The sequence below is a fragment of the Oryctolagus cuniculus genome, chromosome 9 (genome assembly GCF_964237555.1).
Source record: "Oryctolagus cuniculus chromosome 9, mOryCun1.1, whole genome shotgun sequence".
NCBI lineage: Eukaryota > Metazoa > Chordata > Mammalia > Lagomorpha > Leporidae > Oryctolagus > Oryctolagus cuniculus.
The window spans coordinates 78565259-78586847 of NC_091440.1; the positions used below are offsets into that span (position 1 = coordinate 78565259).

General features: G+C 37.3%; 1 protein-coding gene across 10 annotated transcripts in view; it reads right to left on the bottom strand.

Annotated features, from left to right (window-relative positions):
• The window catches only part of NBEA (neurobeachin), a 726466-nt gene that overhangs the window by 65259 nt on the left and 639618 nt on the right, over positions 1-21589 (bottom strand). For all 10 annotated transcript variants that reach the window (XM_070049020.1, XM_070049018.1, XM_051831739.2 and 7 more), the window contains 2 exons: positions 17946-18065; positions 6377-6529 (listed from right to left, as the gene is read on the bottom strand). In XM_070049020.1, coding sequence (XP_069905121.1) covers positions 6377-6529; positions 17946-18065 — 273 coding nt within the window. The remainder of the gene's footprint in view (positions 1-6376; positions 6530-17945; positions 18066-21589) is intronic.

Sequence of the window (21589 nt, forward strand, 5' to 3'; positions counted from 1 at the left end):
ATTGTGAGCAGTAACTCTTGGAAAGAACAAAGTAGAGAAAAAAATGTCATCAGTTACATCCATGGAGAAAAGTGCCCTAGGCAACCATGTAGCTTTCTGTACAAAAGAAGAGTAACCTTTCCCTGGCTAAGTGCAGGGTGCTGTCACTTTATCTTTCAGTACACAAGTTCCAAATCTGGAATCATTACACAGTGGCCAAAGGAACCTGAGACAGAAACTACAGGCATTCTATCAAAACTACAAAGATTACATTTCTGGCAGGGTTTTAGTTAACATTTATTTATCATAAAGCCTTGATAAACTGAATACCTAATTTTGTAGTCTAGAAGAGATTGTAAGCAACAAACTCTAATCTCTATGGCTGGTGGCTACTAAAGGGCTCTACACTGACAACTGATACTCTGAAGAAGACAAAAGAAAAAGAGTAAAAATAAAATTATTTCACTTCATAATGAAAAGTAATAATGGGTACTTAGAATTAACAACCTTGATTTTACAAGAATGAATTGAGTTTCATCCCTTTGCATAAGAGGGTAGGGAACCAAACAGCAATAAATTTTAGAAAGCTAACTGTAACAATGCTTCAAAAAGGTTCTTGATTACCTAGAAACATCAAGAAACTTCAATTACCTGAAACGCTTATTTAGTTGGACTACATGGCCACCTAACATATTAAATGAATGAAGTATTATAATTTTTCTGCAAATTTAGTCAGTTTATGGTCTATCTTTGTCTAGTTTTATGTCATTACTAATTATCAAATGGTTTTTCATCCATAGTAATTCTTATTTTTCTCTGTAGTCAAGGAATTCTGGGTTTGATGACACCCTGGGAATGGTTTTCAGGAGAATGACTGTTTTTCTTCTTTTTTTAGTATTTGTTTATTTTATTTGAAAGGTACAGTTACACACACACACACACAGAGAGAGAGAGAGAGAGAGGGAGAGAGAGGGAGAGGGAGAGAGAGAGAAAGAGATCTTCTATCTGTCAGTTTATTCTCCAAATGACTGTAATGGCCAGAGCTGGGACAGTCCAAAGCCAAGAGCCAGGAGCTTCTTCTGGGTCTCCCACGTGGGTTCAGGAGCCCAAGCACTTAGGCCATCTTCTACTGCTTTCCCTGGCATATTAGCCAGGAGCTGGATCAGAAGTGGAGCAGTCAGGACTCCATCTGGTGCCAATATGGTATCCTGACCACAGGTAGTGGCTTTAAATGCTCTACCACAGTGCTGGCCCTGTCTTTTGTATCTCAATTAGGCATATCAGTAACAAAATTATTATTCTGTGGGCATATTAACTTATCTTAGCAAGGAGAACCAAAGGTTGTATATATAATAAATCATTACTTAATGTTTTATTAAAATGTACCTAAAATGTTTTGGCATCCAAAGAAGAGATTCTCAACATCATTAGTTACTAGAGAAATGTATACTAAAAGTGCTACCAGGGGGCAGGTGTTTGGTGTAGCAGTTAAGACACTAGTTGGGATGCTTGTATTCCAAATGGGAGTGCCCTGATTCAAGTCCCAGCTCTGTTCCTGATTCTAGCTTCCTGATACTGGGCACCGTGGTAGGCAGCAGGTAATAGCTCAGGTAGTTGGGTCCTTGCCACCCATATGGGAGACAGACCTGGATTGAATTCCTGGATTCTGGTAAGGCCCTAGCAGTTGCCAATGTTTGGAGAGCGAATCAGTGAATGGAAGCTTTATGTCTCTTTCTCTCTCACATAATTAAGATATTACTTCACATCCAATAGAATGGCTATAACAAAAACAGGCAATAAGTGTGGTAGTGAGGGACTGGTGCTGTGACCTAGCAGGCTAAGCTTCTGCCTGCAGTGCCAACATCCCATCTAGGCACTGGTTCATGCCCCTCTTCTGATTTAGCTCTCTGCTATAGCCTGGAAAAGCAGTGGAAGATAGCCCAAGGACTTGGGCCCCTGCACCCACGTGGGAGACCTGGAAGAAGCTCCTGGCTCCTAGCTTTGGATTGGCCTGGCTCTGGCCATTGAGGCCATTTGGGGAATGAACCAGCAGATGGAAGACCTTTCTGTCTCTCCCTCTCTCTGTTTGTAGCTCTACCTCTCAAATAAGTAAATAAAAAATCTTTAAAAAAAAAAAAAGAAAAAGAGCAATAGTGAGGATGTGGAAGAACTGAAACTGTCATACATTGCTTGTGGGAATATAAGATAGTACATTCATTCTGGGAAACAGTTTTTGAAGTTTCTTAAAACATTAACATAAATTTACCCTCTTACTAAAATTTCTTCTCAATATTTTTGTCATTTTTTAAGAATGTGCAGGGAATGGCATTGTGGTGCAGCAGGTAAAGTGGCCGCCTGCAGTGCCGGCATCACATATGGGCACTGGTTTGAGTCATGGCTGCTCCACTTCGGATCAAGCTCTCTGCTATGGCCTGGGAAAGCAGTAGAGGATGGCCCAAGACCTTGGGCCCCTGCAAAGTGAGAGACCCAGAAGAATCTCCAGGCTCCTGGCTTCAGACTGGCGCAGCTCCGGCTGTTGCAGTTTAAACATTAGCAAATTGTCTAAACAATTGTCTAAACATTAGCAAATTAATAAGTGTGAAATATTCACTAGATAATAAAGATTACTCTATTTTAAAAATGAACTTGTCTTTATCTTTGAATGATCTACATTTAACAGTCTTCATAATGTAAAAAAAGGGAATAAATATTTCACTTAACAATAATAACCTAAAAAGTAGAGCTCAGTAATCTCAGAGAATTTCACAAAGAAAGGATAATATCAAAGGCAGTGATGTAATAGAACGAGTATGATTTGGGAGTTAAAATTTTTCCTGCACTTGAATGTGGGCTCTGCTATTTACTAGCTCCCCTATGCTGGGTAAATTATGGAACATCTCTGATCTCTTTGTTTCTTATCTGTAAAAAGAAGAAACATTATAAATGCTAAAACAAAATCAGTAGGCCAGTGTTGAGGTATAGTGGGTTAAGTTGCTGCCTGTTCCTTACAGGCACTGGTTCAAGCCCTGGCTGCTTCACTTCCAGCTCTCTGCTAATGCACTTGGGAAGGCAGTGGAAGATGGCTTAAGTGCTTGGGCCCATGCCACCCATGTGGGAGACCTGGATGAAGCTCCAGGCTCTTGGCCATTTGGGGACTGAACCAACGGACAGAAGATCTCTCTTTGTCTCTCCCTTCTCTAACTCTGCCTTTCAAGTAAATTAATTACTTAAAAAATCAAATTCCTGGCCTAATGCCTGACAAAGGAAGCACTTGTTACTAGTACCCACACGAGAAATTCTGTTTTACAGCAAAAGCTGCAAAAACTCAGGTCCAACAATTTTTGACTACTTTTCTTGCTTAAGTGAAGGATTCATCTAGTTTAACGAGTTTGGACCAAACTAGATTACACACTGATAGCAATGAGATTAGTACTCCAACAACTTTTATTAACTCATTCACTCAGTAAGTGTTTACTTATTAATTTTGTAAAATTTACTTATTTTTTAATTACTTGAAAGGAAGGAAAGAGAAAAAGGAAGGGAGGGAGGAAGGGGGAGAGAGAGAGAGAGAGAGAGAGAGAAATTGATTCTATTTCATCTGCTGGTTCACTTACCAGATGCCTACAATAGATGTGGCTAGGATGGGGAAAAACCAGGAGCCTGGAACTCAATCCGGGTCTCCCATAAGGGTGTCGGGACTCAAGTACTTGAGCCAGAACCTGCTGCCTCCCGGGGTGCACATTACCAGGAAGCTGGAAAAGGGAACATAGCAGGCCAGGTACCACTATATGGGATGTGGGTGTCCCAAGAGGCATCTCACTAAAAAGTTATCCAGTACATACTATTGACTAACTTCTACATTCCAGCTAGAGCTCTGGGCACTGTAGATACATTCAAATAATGTGATTGAGACATACTGAGATCAGTGAGCTTCTAGGGTTGAATTTGCGAACTGGTACCCTTACACTGATATTATAGTCAATATTCAAGTAGGCAAAGATGGTATGGTAACAGTCTATCAATTTTAAGAATGAATAGGGGTTTTTAGAAGTCTGAATGAAGTATAAATCCTTCACATTAAAATATAAATTGAGGGGTTGGTGCCATGGTACAGTGGGTTAATCCTCCGCCTGTGGCGCCAGCATACCATATGGGCACCCTTTCTAGTCTCAGCTGCTCCTCTTCCAATCCAGCTCTCTGCTGTGACCTGGGACAGCAGTAGAGGATGGCCCAAGTCATTGGGCCCCTGCACCTGCGTGAGAGACCTGGAAGAAGCCCCTGGCTCCTGGTTCTTGGCTTCGAATCGGCGCAGCTCCGACCATTGTGGCCATCTGGAGAGTGAACCAATGGAAGGCAGACCTTTCTGTCTGTCTCTCGCTCTCACTGTCTGTAACTCTACCTCTCAAATAAAATAAATAAAGTCTTTTAAAAAATATAAATTGAAGGGGCTGGTGTTGTGGTATAGTGGGTAAAACCACTGCCTATGATGCCAGCATCTCATATGGGTGCTGGTTCAATTTCTGTGTGCTTCATTTCTGATCCAGTTCCCTGCTAATGCCCTGAGAAAAGCAGCAGAAGATAGCCCAAGTGTTTGGATCCTACCTGCCCACATGGAAGACCTGAATTAAGCTCCTGGTTCCTGGCTTTGGCCTGGCTCAGCCTTGGCCATTGTGGCCATCTGGGGAGTGAACCAGTGGATAGAAGATTCTCTCTCTCTCTCTTTCTCTCTCTCTCTCTCTCCTATGTCTCTCCCTCTCTCTCTGTGATTCTTGCACATAAGTAAATAAAATGTAAAAACAAACAAACAAAAAAGTAGAAAGAACAAAAGTGCATGTCTGGTACCATGGAACATTTTCTTAACACAGCTAGGAACTTAGCTAGGAAACTGGCCTGAGCTAGAAAGCAAGCGTGATTGAAATATATGTGTGTGCATCTGTGTGTGTGTATGAAGTAACCTACTATTTAAGTAGATGGTATGAAATAATTTCATATATTTGAAAGTACCAATTTACAGATTGAGGAGTAAATATATATGATATTCCCTCAAAGAGTGGGAGAGTAGATTGCAGATTATTTATAAGGTGTTTTAAACATGGGTCTATTGCATCAGCAACAATTTGCTGAAATAAAATATATTAAAAGTAAAATATTTCTTGGAGATGGGACACATGGGCTATAATATAGAGGGGAGCATGTGACAGACAATAACATTCAATGAAAGTTATACAAAATCAGGGAAATGTACAAAAGAAATATATATTATATGATTCTTCTTATATAAAATATTCACAATAGGCAAATCTAAAGAATAGAAAGTGGATTAGTGGCTGTCTAGGACCACCTGGGGGAATGCAGATGGTTGAGGAAATGGGAGGAGATGTTAAAGGGGATGGGCTTCTTTATGGGGTAATAAAAATGCTCTAGAATTAATTGTGCTGATGATTGCACAATGTTTTGAATAGACTAAATTCATTGTTTTTTCACATTAAATGATTGAATTATATGGTATGAGAATTATATCTCAATAAAGCTCTTACAAAAAGAGGGATTAAAGGAGCCAAGAACATTGCAACATGTGGACCTTATTTTAATTCTGACTCAAATAAGCTGTAAAAACAAAATAAAATATATTTATAAGAAAGTTAGAAAAGCTTGTGAGTGATTGAAATAGGGTAAAAATATATATTTTGAGATATTGGTTTATTGATACAAAATTCCTCAACTGACAAGAACAATAAATAGCACTAGCAAGGTTATATTGTAAAATGATTAATTTCCATGTACCATAATGACATTGTGATTAAAATCTCTTCAAACATGGATATAAATATATTAAATCTATAAAATCCTCACATGCAAATATCCTATTTGCACATTTCTTATTTGAACACCAGACATCTGTCATACAGATAAAAATGTAATGACATTTCCTTAGAATATCTACAAAATGGGTGTTCTCCTACAGTCAAGTATACTACATTATAAGGCATCTTTCAAGACTTAAGTTTCCTACATAGAAATATATCCAACTGTAATTTTTTCCTGTGCAGATTTAGCCAGTAGGAAAAAAAGTAAGGAATGGGCATTTATTTGAAGCATTTTGAAACACGTTCTATTAGTCAACAGATGCATATCTGATTGCCTTCTCCTAAGGGAGTGAATGTAAATGAATTACCATTCCTTGATTAGTCTTCATGAAAGGAAATCCACTCTACTATAAAGAAGGCTGTCAAGACTACAGTAAAGTCCTCCTTTCTTTTTTCTTAAATTCTAACCTTGTATTTATAGATTGTAATTTGCAATCTGTAATATTTAAAAATGAAACTACAGAATAATTTAATTTCCTTCTAACTTCTCAAACCAAACAAACCAAAAACAAGACAAAAATCTCTCTTACCATCCTGTTGATCCGTACAAAGTCTTCAGGTTTTTTTGCCCAAGGGGGAAGGTCAACATCATTTACTACCACTTCATCTTCTCTGACTCCAAGATTGTATCCATTGCTGTTGACAAACATTTCTGGCAAGTAGTAGAACTCAGGAATTAGCTCCTGCCAGGAATTAAAAACAGTACATTGAACCATTCTATAGAAATCTGATGGATAAAACTATTTACTTATAACTTATTAACTATAAACAAAATTAAAGAAGTGCTTTACTTAAAACCTGTATTACTTTACTCTTTATTGAACTTTAAGGATCTAGGAAGAGAAGACAAAACATTTCTCTTGAATAATTTGCTTCATAGTCTGTTTATAGCATATAGTTTTTAAAAATGTTACCCATTTTCAATCATCCTGCCATAAATCAAAAGAAATGGATGTACAAATGAACAACAGTTCACGCTAGCATTAGTAAACAAATATGTTAAACTACCTCAAGTCTCTTGCTTTAAAACTGTTTCTGAATATAATGTACTACACAAAATAAAAAGGATGGATCAACATTTGTCAAAGATTACATAATATTTTCTACTTTTCTTTGTGATTATACTGGCAAATACATGATTTTCATAAAGATATTCATAGTTTCATTTTTTGACAAAATAAATTACTTTGATACTTACTACTGAGCACAATGAAGAGACAATGTGCATGATAATGAACTTTAAATATTTAAGCCATGCTACTGGAATGGTAGGCTCTTAATAAGGTGAAGCAAAAATAACTCGTGTTACTTGCATACAAACCTGAATTTACTGAACAGCATCTACAATGGGGTTTACATTACTTTAAAATGCATCTGATACTGAAGTGAATTGATTTTAAATTCCTAAAAGGTTTTATTTGTTGCTCTATTTTTTAGAAAAAATGACCAGGAGAAAATGAAAAACAAAAGACAAATCTCTGTAGTTTTTACGTAAACCATCTATCTACATTGTCTTTATTCAAGTATCAAAATGAGGGCTAAGATTACTTTAAATTATACTGTGAAGAGAATAGGTAATTTGTTTGTGTAATATGATCAACTTTGATGATGCAGTACCTGAAATTTGAAACTCACTGTGTTTTTCTCTTGGGATGCTTAGAAAAAATTTAAAACCTCCAGAAATTGAAGTCTTCAAACAGATTGAATCATTGACTTTCTAACAAAGGCATTTAAAGGTTTCTCTTCATAGGTTCAATTTCTGTCTTGGTTATGGGTCTCTTTAGGTTTTCTATGTCTTCATGGTTCAATTTAGGTAGGTTGTATGTATCCAGGAATCTATCCATTTCTGCTGCTAAAGCAACATATCTGGTATAGCACAATAAGTTTTGCTTAGTAATATGCTGTGTGAATCCGGTCATTAACCATTTGTATGATGTTAATTGTGAATCATAAGAAAATATAATTAGGTTCCTTTTCTCTAGCATATTGGGAGCATAAACAATTCATATGAGATGAATTTTCTGGATAAATGAAGCTTAATTTTTAGGAATTAGAGTTTTAAATAGAATAAAACTGATTTTATATTTCCTTAGCGATTATTACTTTGCACAGTAAAGGTTTTCAGTACCAGACACTGTGATAGGTACTCAGAAAACAACAAGCTTGCTGTCAAGTAATTCATAGCCTGGTCTGTGAGGCAGAGGTGTAAATAGGTGGTTATAATACCTGTGAGTAACAGCTGTTGAAGAAGGGAGCATGGTGGGGGGAAGTTTGAGCAAGTCTGAAAAGACTTCCGTGGGGACTAGATATTTGAGTTCACTTACGGCTAAGATGAAGATCAGGGAAGAAGCAGAAACAATGTCGGTAAGTATTATCAAGGACTGGTAAGAACTTGAGTTCTTATCAGGAAAGGGTGTATGGGAGTGGGTAGGTCAAGATAAGGGGATGAGACAGTGGGAGGTTTCCGAGGACAAATAATGAAAGAAGTTTTAGAAAGACAAGGCTGCTTCAATTTTATCTATTGTCAACAGAAAATTTCAAGAGGAGCTATTGATCACATTTGTTTTATAATAAGATATTGGGTGACAAGGCAAAGGATAGACTGGAGAGAGGAAAACTTTGTTTATCACATATGTGTATGCAGACAGGAAAGGCAGCAGCTTCAAAAGCAGGAGAGGAGGGAGAAGGGCAACGAGGAGGTGTGGAAAGTAAGGAGACACATGATAAGGAGACTTATTAAGGAGGGTCATCTGCAACAGAGCTGCCAAGGTCCGCAAGAACTGTGGGCAAATCAGGGAATTAGATGGCTTACACTGAGAGGCAAATATGTATTAACAATAAGCTATGTACAAGATGTAAGGTCACAATGGACTGTGAGAAAGAATTCCTGTGAAATTAACATAAATGAATGTAAATTTTCAGTGACAAAAATGGAAAAGGGGCTAAAAGAAAAATAATGAGATAAACATGTCATTTTGCTTATAATACTATTGCTTAATTGAAGGAAAAGACAGAGGCAAAGGGCGCCTCAGCAAAATCCTGTGAGCGATGATTAAAATGAGTTTGCTCCAGACTGGGTAAGCATGACAGCATCTATCTGTCACTGAAGGGGCAATCTGGCAAAGGCGTATGATCTCTGATTGGAAGGCAGAACACTGCTCTGCTCATGGATGTGTACCTCATCAGAAACGCATAGTTGTTATCTTTGACTTCAGTGTATGACCATAAGGCATACAGTTTTCTTCCGTTTCTACTCCTAATGTTAGGAAAGACACGTAGGAAATAGTAGGAGGTGCAGAGAAGGCACTGCTGCATGCATAATCCCTGTTCTTTATATGACATTGAAGAGAGGTCCAAAGGAGGGGAAGGCATGTGAGCTCAAAGAGTTGCTTGTTTTGCAAGGTGACCTATACGTAACAGACTCACACTTAAGACAGGGATCTCCCTCATTGCCTTTCATGTTATTTGTGTTTGGGATCTATCTCTAAAGTGAGACTGTATAAGCTTCCTTGAGGACAGAGAGGGTTATATGAGGGCACTTCAAAAAGTTTGTAGAGAAGCAGAATTAGAAGACATTTACTTTGGTACAAAGAAAGTTTCTGAAACCCATGCATACTTTTTCAAAATATAAATTTTCCATATACTTTTTGAAGATTCCACATATGCATGGATTTCAAATTTTCCACCAAAAATAAATTCAATTTAATTCCATTTTCTATGACTTTTTAAAATTATCCCTTATATTCACATGGATATAGCAACATAGATTTGTTTTTCTATTTGAACAGCCCAAAGAGTCCCAATTCATTTTCCGGTGTCTTGGTGTTGTAGGCAGGCATACAGGCTAAAATTGATTAGGTTTGTGAACTGGAAGACCACGTCTTCACCACATTTTTGTGTGACTTCATGCCCCTACCTGACCGCACTATTGTGCCCACTGGCCAGACTAATTAACCAACTCCCCTTTAGAAGTGGATTAAAGGCCTGGAACACGATGGGCCCAGCCCTTTTTGGCTCTTTTTTGGCCCTTTTCCCTTTTGTCAAGGACCAGCTTGCTGCCCCTGTGCCTCCAAAGGCCATGTTCCCCAGGCTTTCTGGCCTACATGCTCCTCCACATGGCTGGCTCCTGGTGCTCTGTATGAATCCAGATTTCTCTCTCTCACTCTCCTATGCATTTCTCTCACTGAATAAAAAGTTTAAAAACTTATCATGCTGCCTCATTTATTTGTTCCAGTATTCAGAATTCTTCACTGAATATCAGGCAAGAACTCACAGTGCTTATTAATATTCTAAGTTTATTAATAAGCACACAGTAAAATAATTGGTACCTGATACCCCGATAATACTTCGCAATCCAGATGGGACTTTTAAAGAGGTCTGTCTCCAATAACATTGGTACTCTATATAGTTTTTCCTATATTACTTCCAATTCTTTCCTGTAGAATAAGGTCATATGAAATGTTTGGTTATTATTAACTTACTCACCACTATAATAAGATTTCACTGAATGTCATTAAATTGGATCCACAAAAGCACAACATAAGATTTTATGTAATTAACATCTTGGGAAAAAGTAAAATTTTCAGTCTATTTTGTAAGGTTTATATTTTGTTGAATCCCTCTTAGTTCTTGGTGTTATACTTTGCATGCAGCAGGTGCTCATTAAGTTTTAAGCTACTGAACATATTAGATAAAGTTATTTTAATATCACTAGAAATCTCTGGAGGAATTTGCAGATGGAAGGCAGAATGCCAAGATAAGAAAAGAGCCAATGAAGAATTTTTTTAAATTAAATAAAAAGGATGAACCGTGAAATGAATTCTGTACTTTTTTGGGGGAAATTTTTACAGTTTAAAAAATGTTATTTTGCTTATCTAACATCTTAGCTAAGCTTTAAAAGGTTCACAATTGTAAACAGTTTAATCTGAATACAGAAAAAGTTGGTTTTAAAGTTTCCAGCTGCGGAAGTAGCAGAAGAAAAATTCACTTCATTTTAGTTTAACCACTCTAAAAAGGAGGACTTGGGGCCGGTGCTGTGGCTCACTTGGTTAATCCTCCCATATGGGTGCCGGGTTCTAGTCCCAGTTGCTCCTCTTCCAGTCCAGCTCTGTGCTGTGGCCCGGGAAGGCAGTGGAGGATGGCCCAGGTCCTTGGGCCCTGCACCTGCATGGGAGACCAGGAAGAAGCTCCTGGATCCTGGCTTCAGTTCGGTGCAGCTCTGGCTGTAGCGGCCATTTGGGGAGAGAACCAATGGAAGGAAGACCTTTCTCTCTCTCTCTCTCTCTCTCTCTCTCTCTCTCTCTCTCACTGTCTATAACTCTACCTTGTCAAATAAATTAAAAAAAAAAATGGAGGACTAATTTACATGCTATCTAGACTAACCAGATTTTTTCAAGTACTTCAGATTTTGGTTTATGTAGAAGTACACACTCAGTTTAAACAGAATGGTTTAAATTAAACTGGGACTTAACAGCTTTTTTGAACTTGGTTAACTTGAAGAGTTTTCTCAAAGATGGCTGTAACAATTCCTCCCCTCCCCTGAGCCTTGTAGCATTTCCACATCACAGCTCCTCCTGTAAGTGGTAGAATCTATTCCCCTCTGCATGTGGGCTGGTTTGTTTGGGCACACACAATGTGACAAAGTGACACTTAGGGCTTCTAGAGAAGCCTAACACTGAAGAGGCTGTGCAGCTTCTGTTTTTGTCTACTTAAAAGCTGATACCCTCTAAAGTAGTGTGACTGGTTTGCTAGAGAGATCCTGTGAGAGGCAGACATGTGCAGACAGTGGTAAGGTGTTCCTGCCCTCTCAGAGGAGGCACCAGACATGTACGCAAAATCATTTTTGGGTTTTCTGGTCCCAGCTAAGCTGATGCTGCTGTCACTGTGTGTAGCACAGAGATTAGCTGTCCAAGTTGAGCCTTACCTCTGACTATCCAATTGCAAACAAATCAATTGATTTTCTTTTGAGCGTAGAAGTTTTGGGGTAATTTGTTATACACTTGAAGGAAAATACTGAAATAATGAAAACACAAAGCATGTGGTAGTGGCCTTGGGACAAGGCAGCAGGCACAGGCTGGAAGGATGGTGAGGAGGCTGCTAGAAGGGTCTAGAAGATGGGCAAGGAGTTTGGTATTAGAAGCATAAGACAAGCAGCCCTGTGTTGTGTAGTGGCAAAGCAATGAACACGACTGTCTCCTGAAATACTATCAAAGATACAGAATGTGTCTCATAAACTTGTGCTTTCAGCTATGGAGACCTCCAGACAGACAGGATGCTGAGTGACCAGGGGTTTCTTTTAATAGTAGATGGATAAGGTGTGGCAAGAGATGAACTAAGAAAAAACTGTTTGGTTCTGAAGTATATTTTGAGAAATATAAGGTTTTGGGATATCTTCTTTAAAAGATTCACAAAGTTAAGAAACAGGTTTAGAACTAAGACCAATTCCACAAGTGCTAAAACATGACCATAGAGGTGAAGTTCAAACCAAAGGAGTGGCTATTAAAACTCCACTATAACGTAGTTTTATACTCATTCAGTTACACAATGGGATTCTCAGAATCTTAAGGGCCTTATAAATACCATCTTAATTCTTTGCCTGAATTAAGAGGATCTCTTTCCAAATGGATTTGTGAGTATGGGTGGGATTTTTTTTTTCTAATAATGAACTACAATTTCGTACACTAAAAGACTATCAACCTTTAAAGCCACTGTACCAACTTGGGCAAAAGAGGCCTTGGCCCCAGCTTTCCAGTCAGGAAGCAAGTGGAGAAAGCTACTCAGCAGCAAACAAGGGCTATTTCATATGAAAAAGACAGACTGATTCAGAGGGTAAAGCCAAGATCCCATGAGATATAACCAGGACTCATAGAAACAATGAATTTGGGAGTCATGCCCAGATTACAGAACTGGGCCCTAATCCAGGGACAGTCCCTGTTGCCGTAGTCCAGGAAACTAGCAATGTGTGCCTGGCTGGGTTTCAGAATCGCAACAAATCAGTGACTGCAGGGCCCTTCTACATCTTCCCCTTTTGAACAGTTTCTATGGAGATTTACCTCTTCCTCTCTTACCGCTAGAGGCTGAGCATTCCCAGGTCTCCAAAGTAAGAAATGCGGTGCCTTATCTCTGTCTGGACCTGATGCAGATGATGAGTGACTAGACTCTGAGACTGATACAATACTGGAGCAAGTTGAGTATGTTCTACAGGTAGGCGAATTGTGACTGGAAAGACAACTGTGGTAGATGGCATCCAAAGATGGCTACAACAAACTCTCTAACCTCCCTGTCTCCTGTCCTTTTGAAATGGCTTTGTCAATCATCTTTTCAGGAAATAGATTCCATTTTCTCCTCTTTCTGCATCTGGGCTAGGCCTATGATGTGCTTTGGCCCACAGAATGTTGTAGAGGTAAAAACACACTATGACTCTGGGTCTAGGCATTAAGTGAATTTGAAGGTCTTATTTTTTTGTTTTTTGTTTTTTTTTTTTTCTTCTTATCTTCCTGGTAACCAGCCACCAAGAAGAAAAGTGTGGTGATCTTTCTAGAAAGACAGAGATGACTAGGTAGGCCTCTGCTCTTCTAGCCAGCCTTGCTAAGGTACCAAACATGTGGGTGGAGTCATCTCAAATCTTCCACAACTAGACAGGCCACCCCAACTGACCCCGTAAGGATTAGAGACAAGCTGCATCCGACAAGCCCTGCTTGAACTGTAGAACTGTGAATACTGTGAATAAATAAAGGGTTACTATTATTTTTTTAAGCTATAAAGTTTTGGGTTGAGTTGTTACACAGCAATAAATGTCTAGATTTTAACTCCAAAACAGTCAACAAGGCTAGATAGGACGATGTGATCATGCAGAAGAACTGCAGAAGCAAACACTCAATGGCTAAAGCACTGGACACGACACACTGCACTCAGTGCCTCTCTAGCTTCCTTTCTACTTGTCTAAGTCTGAACATAGGCAAACCACTTAATACCTGGGAATCTCCTTTATGGAAGAAGGATAAGGATAGCTATCTCCTAGGACTGTTTTGAGGTCTGTATCAAATAACCAACAAAAAAGCATGTTTTAAAACCATTAACTACTATTTAAAAACAAAGAGGTCTACAGTTACGACTTACAAGTGTGCCCCCATGGAAGCACCGTAGACACTGGCTTGACTATGCAAGTCAGCAGCCTGTTCTCTTCCCATTGAAAGCTTTACGTTAATCAGCTTCTCTTTAAAGAAAAAAGCCAAATAGTTTAAAATTTTCTAAATGAAAAACCATGCAGAAAGACACCAAAATCACTAAAGAAATGGCAAAATGAGTATTATAACAGGCATTTTGTGTCTGTAAATGTGATTTCTAGTTTATTTTAACAGCTACACTAAAACCCCACGGTATAGTTAATAGTATTATATGCGTTCTGTCAAAAATAAGAAAATATCCTCAAACACAATTTCTAATTTATAGGCTTATGACAAGTTCAAGCTGCTGAGAAATTGGACTTGAAAGTATGTCTCAGAATGATAGAAGACCACTATTAACACTATCATAATTGTATACCTATTGCATCAAATCTGACATTTCGGTTTAATATATTTTGCTGAGAGAGCATACCATTTTACGGCTTCCTAGTGAAATCAAATCCAACCCAGACGTTTTCACTTTTCTAATATAATTCACTGCAAGGTTTTAAAGCTGCCATCTCTTTTCTTCCTTTTTTTTCCCCCCTCAAAAGATTGATGCCCTGGCATTCGTTAATTCCACAAGAGCTCATAATGGGTCAATGAGTCAGTGGTGAGCACCTCCATTAACTGTATTAATTTACACTGTGTCACTGTAATGACATTTTGTCACAGCTACCTTTTTTGACATCTACGTAGCTATTCAAAAAGTAATATAACAACTTTTGAAGGTATTAAGGAAAATTAGTGTAGGAACTTCAGTAAGGTGAATGTCATTGTAACCAGACTATGTTAGAGGAGAGAAATTAAAAGAAAATAAATAAAGTAGAAACTAACTGGTCTGACTGCACCCGAGGCCCTCTCCTGAGAGGTCATTCAACAGCGCGCCTATGCCCCAGCTTGTGTTCATTAGCACAGGAAGAGACTGACAGTAATAGAGAGAGACAGAATAAAACCATCTACTTCATTCTTGTTCTCTTTTATACAACTCTAACTATGATAGCAGATATTATATAAACAATTTGCTTCTTTGGAAATGGAAATACATTCCCTTCAAAATGTATCAAATCCTATATTACAGCTCAGGGATGAGAAAAATCTTAGGATTTAACATACAACATTCTTGCCTGCCAAACCAGGTATTAATTTAGAAGAAAAAAATCATACTCTTTCATCAATATTTTAAAGCATGAATTTAGAAAATTATCATTGTCACCACTTTCTACCAAAAACCCTTATCTTCTCTTTACCATTTCTATCAACAGGACCTCAAATTTGATGCTATAAAGGAAAAGATGGGTATATTTGGTGTCTCTCCATCTCTCTCTCTGAAACACACACACACACACATAAACTGAAACATACCAAAGCTGAAACACTGAGAAATTGTACTTGCAATGCAATATCCTGAAACTTCAAAGATCTTTTATAAATTAGTAAGACATATGACTCAACTGAATAATGGGCATAAGATATGAGTCAATAAATACAAATCAATAAATATATGAAAAATACTCAACTTCATTCAAAAATGCAAACTAAAACAAAGGAAAAAATCTTTCTAAGCAAAAATTCCACTATTACAATAGTGATGATATGGGAATAAGGAGGGGGCATCTTCTCACACTGCTACAGGGAGTGAATGAGCATCTTTGGGGATGATAGTTGGGCAATATCTTAAGAAATTTACAATGTATAGTTTTTGAGCCACCAGTCCCATTAACAGAATTACCCTTGACATATTCCTGAAGTTCACCAAGTTATTTATGCAAGGTTGTTCACCATTGCCTTGTGTTTGATAGCAGCAATCAGAGAGAAAGAAAAACTCTCCAACAACAGGAGACTGCATGGATAAATAATTGTTTATGTATGTAGCATCCAGCCTTTAAAAAGAAAATGTAGGGCTCCATGGTGAGACAGTCAAGATATATTATTACACACTATGAAAGGTTCAAAGGTGGTGGTAGGAGAGAACTGAAAATGAAGGCAATCTGTGTAATGTCAAGCTGGGGAAATGAGCTCCTTATGAACCAATTAAGTCTTGGAAGAAAAAAAAGTACTTGTTTGTTCAGTATGACTGCTGAGAACACAAACCAAAAAGCCTCCCAAGTTAGTGAGAGCCATATTGGTCTTTGTCCCGGATGACAGATCCTGGGAGCCTGAAGTATCACAATTAATAATAAAATGTAAATGTTTCAGATATGGTTCTAAACAGGAAAACTACTGGGAGACTCCAGGGAGAAGCCCAGTACCTGGTTTTGGTGATCAGAGCCTAAAATGTAGCTTGCTGAGATATCTGGTGGTCTGAAATACCAACAATATTTTCAGGAGAAAAAGTAAAATGTAAAATTGCAACTGCACACATAAATTAAACCAAATAACCCCAGTATAAGTGTGGGCATGTGAGGGTGGATCTTTGCATTAAGTTGAAAAGTTAATTTTCTTTTTGTGATGATATCGAGTAACAGCAGGCATTTTCACTATATATATTTTAATATAATATGATATAATCTGACTTAAGATATAAATAGTCTTAAATGTAATAGGGAGCCTTCGAATACAGGTAAAGATATTTAATTCACATATAAAATTTTACTGAGCGCTTTTTACGAATATTCTGCTAATACTAGACCCTTTTGTTCAATAACAGCCTCTGGACTCAATTTTTGCAGTGTTATTAAATAAGAAATGGACTATCTCCCTGATTTCACTGGTTGCAAACTGGTAAAAATGATGGTTTATGGATATTTCAATTCCTCAGTAAAGATAGAAGACTGTTAAGGAAAAAATGTGGGCCTACAGAATTTAATGTAGTAAGGATGCATATTAAGTGTTCTTTTTTCCAAATGTGATTATGTTGCATGTATAAATTAATATTCATTTAGGTAAACTTCGATGACAACAACTAAAACACATAGATATACTATACTCCACTGGGCTCCATTTCCTTTGTTTCCTGCTTTGGAAACGAACTGAGCCAAAGTGATATTCATACAGTTTTCCTGTAGTTCAGTAATACTGTAATTGCCTTTTACAAATGTTTTACAATAGATAAGCAGAAATAAGTGTGCTATTGACTTCTATCTATTACTTTTTGTTGGATGAAGACTCTAATTGGAATGATACTGTGACATTTTTATATTGAGTGACAGTAATGGGGAAAAAACTGCCTTGAAGAAAAAGAGCTTAAAATAAGAAACACATTTACCTCTGGAAAACTTGGTCATGTAATTGTATTTCCAGAAAAACAAAATGGAGAAAGATGAGAGAACAAATATATTTTGTTTTGAATACGAACCTTTTCTTATCCTTTAAAAAAAACAAGAATCCATACAAATGAATACAAAATCTTTGTATTAATAATAGTTAAGTAGCACCAACTGCACAATTACTGTGCTCTCTGGCTGTTCCTGGATATTGTATGTGTGTGTTGGTTTAATCTAATGTGTATTGTTGCATAGTATCCCCAGGCACAGTCAAGTAAAAGCTAAGGCTGTGCAGAAAAGCCTACATTTTAAATGGGTCTTGTCATTAATGCTTTATTAATTGCCCCAGGCTAAGCAAACTCAAAGCTGGGCAAGCTATAACAATATGACACATTAAGGTCAAATCCAATTCCTGCTGTGTTTTATGGAATAGGCCAAATATTGAGTGAACAGCAGGAAAGGCAATTTATAGGCTATCCTTTCCACCTTCTGATTATTCGATCTAAATTAGATAGGAATTTCTTGAAATGATGAAAACACTGAGCAATAAAAAATAATCTGAATCATTTTATATAATGCTCAAAATTACTTCCTTTAAAGATTAGATGTATAATATAATTTTAATGTGAAAGAACAAGAGTGCAAACTGAAATGTGTTACATACTTAAACAAAAAAATTTTCAACATATTTTGCAATTGCATTAATATCAACAAATGCAAAAACCTACCTTTACATCAGAAGTATCTCTCTGACTAATTCTCCAAGACCTTGCCACCGAAGAGAAGGTTCGATCTGGATGGTCAAATTTCCCATCATTTGCATTGAGGAAGAAGGTTGTGAAAGGTTCCTAAATTAAAAAAAATAAATAAATAAAACAGAATCTGGAATTTGATCATTTTAAACCTACCTGCCCTGTTCTTTCATAAAACATGAGTATCTCTGAAACCCTCCTGAGGGGAAGCATCATGGGTTCCTGGGAAGACGTCTACACCAAGGTGTCAGCAGATGCCTCTGGGCCAGTGGCCACTGCAGCATCCACTCCTCTGCAATCTGGGCACACTGTTTTGCTTCCTGGGCTTCCACATTTGGATTTATAAAAGGATGAGGTTCTAGCATTCTATGATTTTATGATAAATGATTTTGCATTCTATCAATTCATAATTCAGATTTCTTTTCTCATAATTAACACCATACACACAACATTGCAGTAAGAAAAATCACCCTGACTTTATTGACTGCAATGTGTAATTAGGTAAGGAATATGTATTTTAGATTACTTGTGAAAGGGTACTCAAGAACTAGTACCACAATTATATCTGATGATCTTTTAAAATGCAAATACTTGTTTAAAGCCCTTCAATAGCTCTTGGGAGCTCATAGGAGGAAGTCTACACTATTAACTTGTCTTACAAGGGAATCTGGAATCTGGAATCTGCTTCACTCACCATTCACTTCTTCATGTTCTAAGGACTTGCTACTCTGTTTTCAACTTCTGTCCTTCATGTGTGATGATGTTCCTTCTGTCTGGTACAAACTTACTCCTTTTCCTCATATCTTTACCTGGCTAGGTTATTTTTATCCTGTAAGTCTCAGCCAACATGCCATTCTGTTTGCCTGAAAGACTTTCTTTGATGTATTAAGACTCTCCAGCATGCTCAAATGGCAACTTTGTTTCCTCAAACAGCACTGATACATTTATCACACTCTTATAGTTGACTGCTATCTTGCCTGTATTCCCCACTGGGACTGGTTCCATATCTCTCTTATTCACTGTGTTATTTGCAACACTTAGAGTAACTCCTGGTATACAGAAGTTGCTCAATATATAATCCCATTGAATGCAGGAATGAAATAAAGTAAGTGCAAATGAGATGAATGAACTCTATTCTTTCTTGTATTCTGTGACTGTTACTTAGCCTTCTGTGACTGCTACCTTAGCACAGTGTCTGTCAACTAGTACATGTTCCCATATCAGGAAACTTAGGAATAGCATTATCACAATGTGTGAATGCATTTAATTTTAATGCTTTTCCTGTAGTTCTCTTGTTGGCAGGGAGACATTGGTTTTTGTCATTAAATTTGCTTCCAAATTTAAAAGGATTAAATAACATTTATTCTTAGTTACTGACAATTGGTAACAAAGGTGAACACTTTTCTTTTTCTGTGCTTTAACTCTTTGCTAAGTCCATGGTGAATTACATGTCATTCCCAGGTTTGATAAGGCTAAGAAATTTATAAAATATTTTCCAAAACATTTTAGTCTCTTTTAACATGTAACTTCTGCTCATTGTTTTGAAAGTATTAAATATTAGTTTGCCCCTGTAAATTCCCCTCTTTGTCATTAGCCTTAAGGACAGTCTACTGTAAAACAGTTAAAAATGTTTATCTTCTTCAATATCCTCCTGAAACTTAGTGTGGCCACATTGTCATCAATTTTGTTTATATAATCAGTATTTTATGTTCAGTATTGGATAACAGGAAAGTATGATGCAAGAGATAAGACCTAGAAAGGTACAAAGTATGCAGGTGGGGGGGCATTATTGATTCACCTGAAAATCAGATATGCATATAGGAAGCCCATAGTTCTGGGTAAGATTTTAAGTGAAACGAGAGACAAAAGGATGTGCCCCAAATTAAGTTATGAATACAAATTTTATGATATGGTTTTCACTAATTAATTTTCTTTGAAGACTTTAAATTCACAATTAAAAATAAGATAGTGAATACAGTAATCTGACCACTGAATTAAACAAATTAATGGGGATACTAACATTCTAGAAGTAGCAATGTTAAACTGAATCAAACTTGACAGATCTAAGTATGAATTTTGGTGGAGTTATTTATCTATCTTGGGCAAATTACTTAATGTTAAGTAATTGTGTCAAGTAATTGTCTTCATTCCTTCATCTATGCAAATTGGGACTGACAATACCTTGGGGGTAATTATGAGAATATAAAATAAAATGTAAAAAAAAACTTTTGCCACCTTATTTGACACAAAGTTTTAGAATGACTGACTTGGGGTGGGCATTAGGCCTGGTGATGAAGAGGCCATGATGGGTGCCTACATCCCACATTGGAGTACTTGGATTCAGTATTTGGCTCCAGCTCCTGATTCCAGTTTTCTGTTATGGTGAATCCTAGGAGGCAGCAAAAATGGCCCAAGTAATTGAGTTCATTGCCACCCACGTGGAAGACCTGGGTTGAGCTCCCAGCTTCAGCCTGGCCCAGTCCTGGCCATTATGGGCACTTGAAGAGTGAACTATGGAATGGGATCTTGGTCTGCCTATCCCTCTGCCTCTCAAAATAAAAAATAAATAGAAAACAATTTTTAAAGATGACTACTATGCATTGTGCGAGTGTTTATTGCTGGGATTACTACCAAATTGCAAGCTCACTGGATTCTAATTAGACTTTTAATTTCTTAGGTCTTACTCTTCTCTGTATCCTTACCCCCAAGCTTGGTTCAAAGCATTTAGTAAGTGTTTGATGAACATACCTAAACATGTACTTGCTATAGTTTGAATGATATTTGGCTCCAAAACTCATGCAGACATTTAGACATTAGAATCATAAGCAAAAGGCACTCAGAGGGTGGAAATATAATCCAATTATGGTTAGGAGGTGGGGCTAATAGGAGATATTTAGGACACTGGGGCTCTACCCTTGGATGGTAGTTTTTCTGTGACCACTTGAGTTCTGGCAAGAGGAATGATTATAATACCTGACTTGTACCTAACTTCTCTCTGCTTCTTGGCTTGTTATGGGATCCTTCCTCTATTTGTACTCCATCATTGGTATTTTGCCACCCTTATCAGAGGCAAAAGCAATGGGGTCACCCATTCTTGGACTGTGAACCTCCAAAATTATATACTAAGTAAGTCATTTCCTTTTCTCTCAGATATTTTGTTATAGTGACAAAAAGTTGACTAATACAGTATACTGGGAAATGGTAATACATACATACATACATATATGTATGTACATATATATAAAATATATATATATAAGTATACATATATAAAAAAGTGAGGATGATATATAGCTTTTCTTTTCTGTTCTTAAGCATAGTAGAAATTTTACCCAAAAAGGTATACCTTCAAAGCTCCCACCTTCATTACTGTAAGGCTGCTGATGTAAGGCATTTTTTTTTCTCAGTAGGTGTTAGTCAGAGATTAATTTAGAGGGATCAGACTTGTCTGTGTGCTTTTTAACTGAATGTTAGTGAAGACCTGTTTACACATGCAAAGCCTTACTTCTTACCACTAAAAGCTGAGCTGATCTCTACCTTGACCTAAATTATAAAATCCTTAACAAACACATGCCAAGAATAGCACTGATAGGCATAAAGAAAAGAAATCTCAAGTTTAA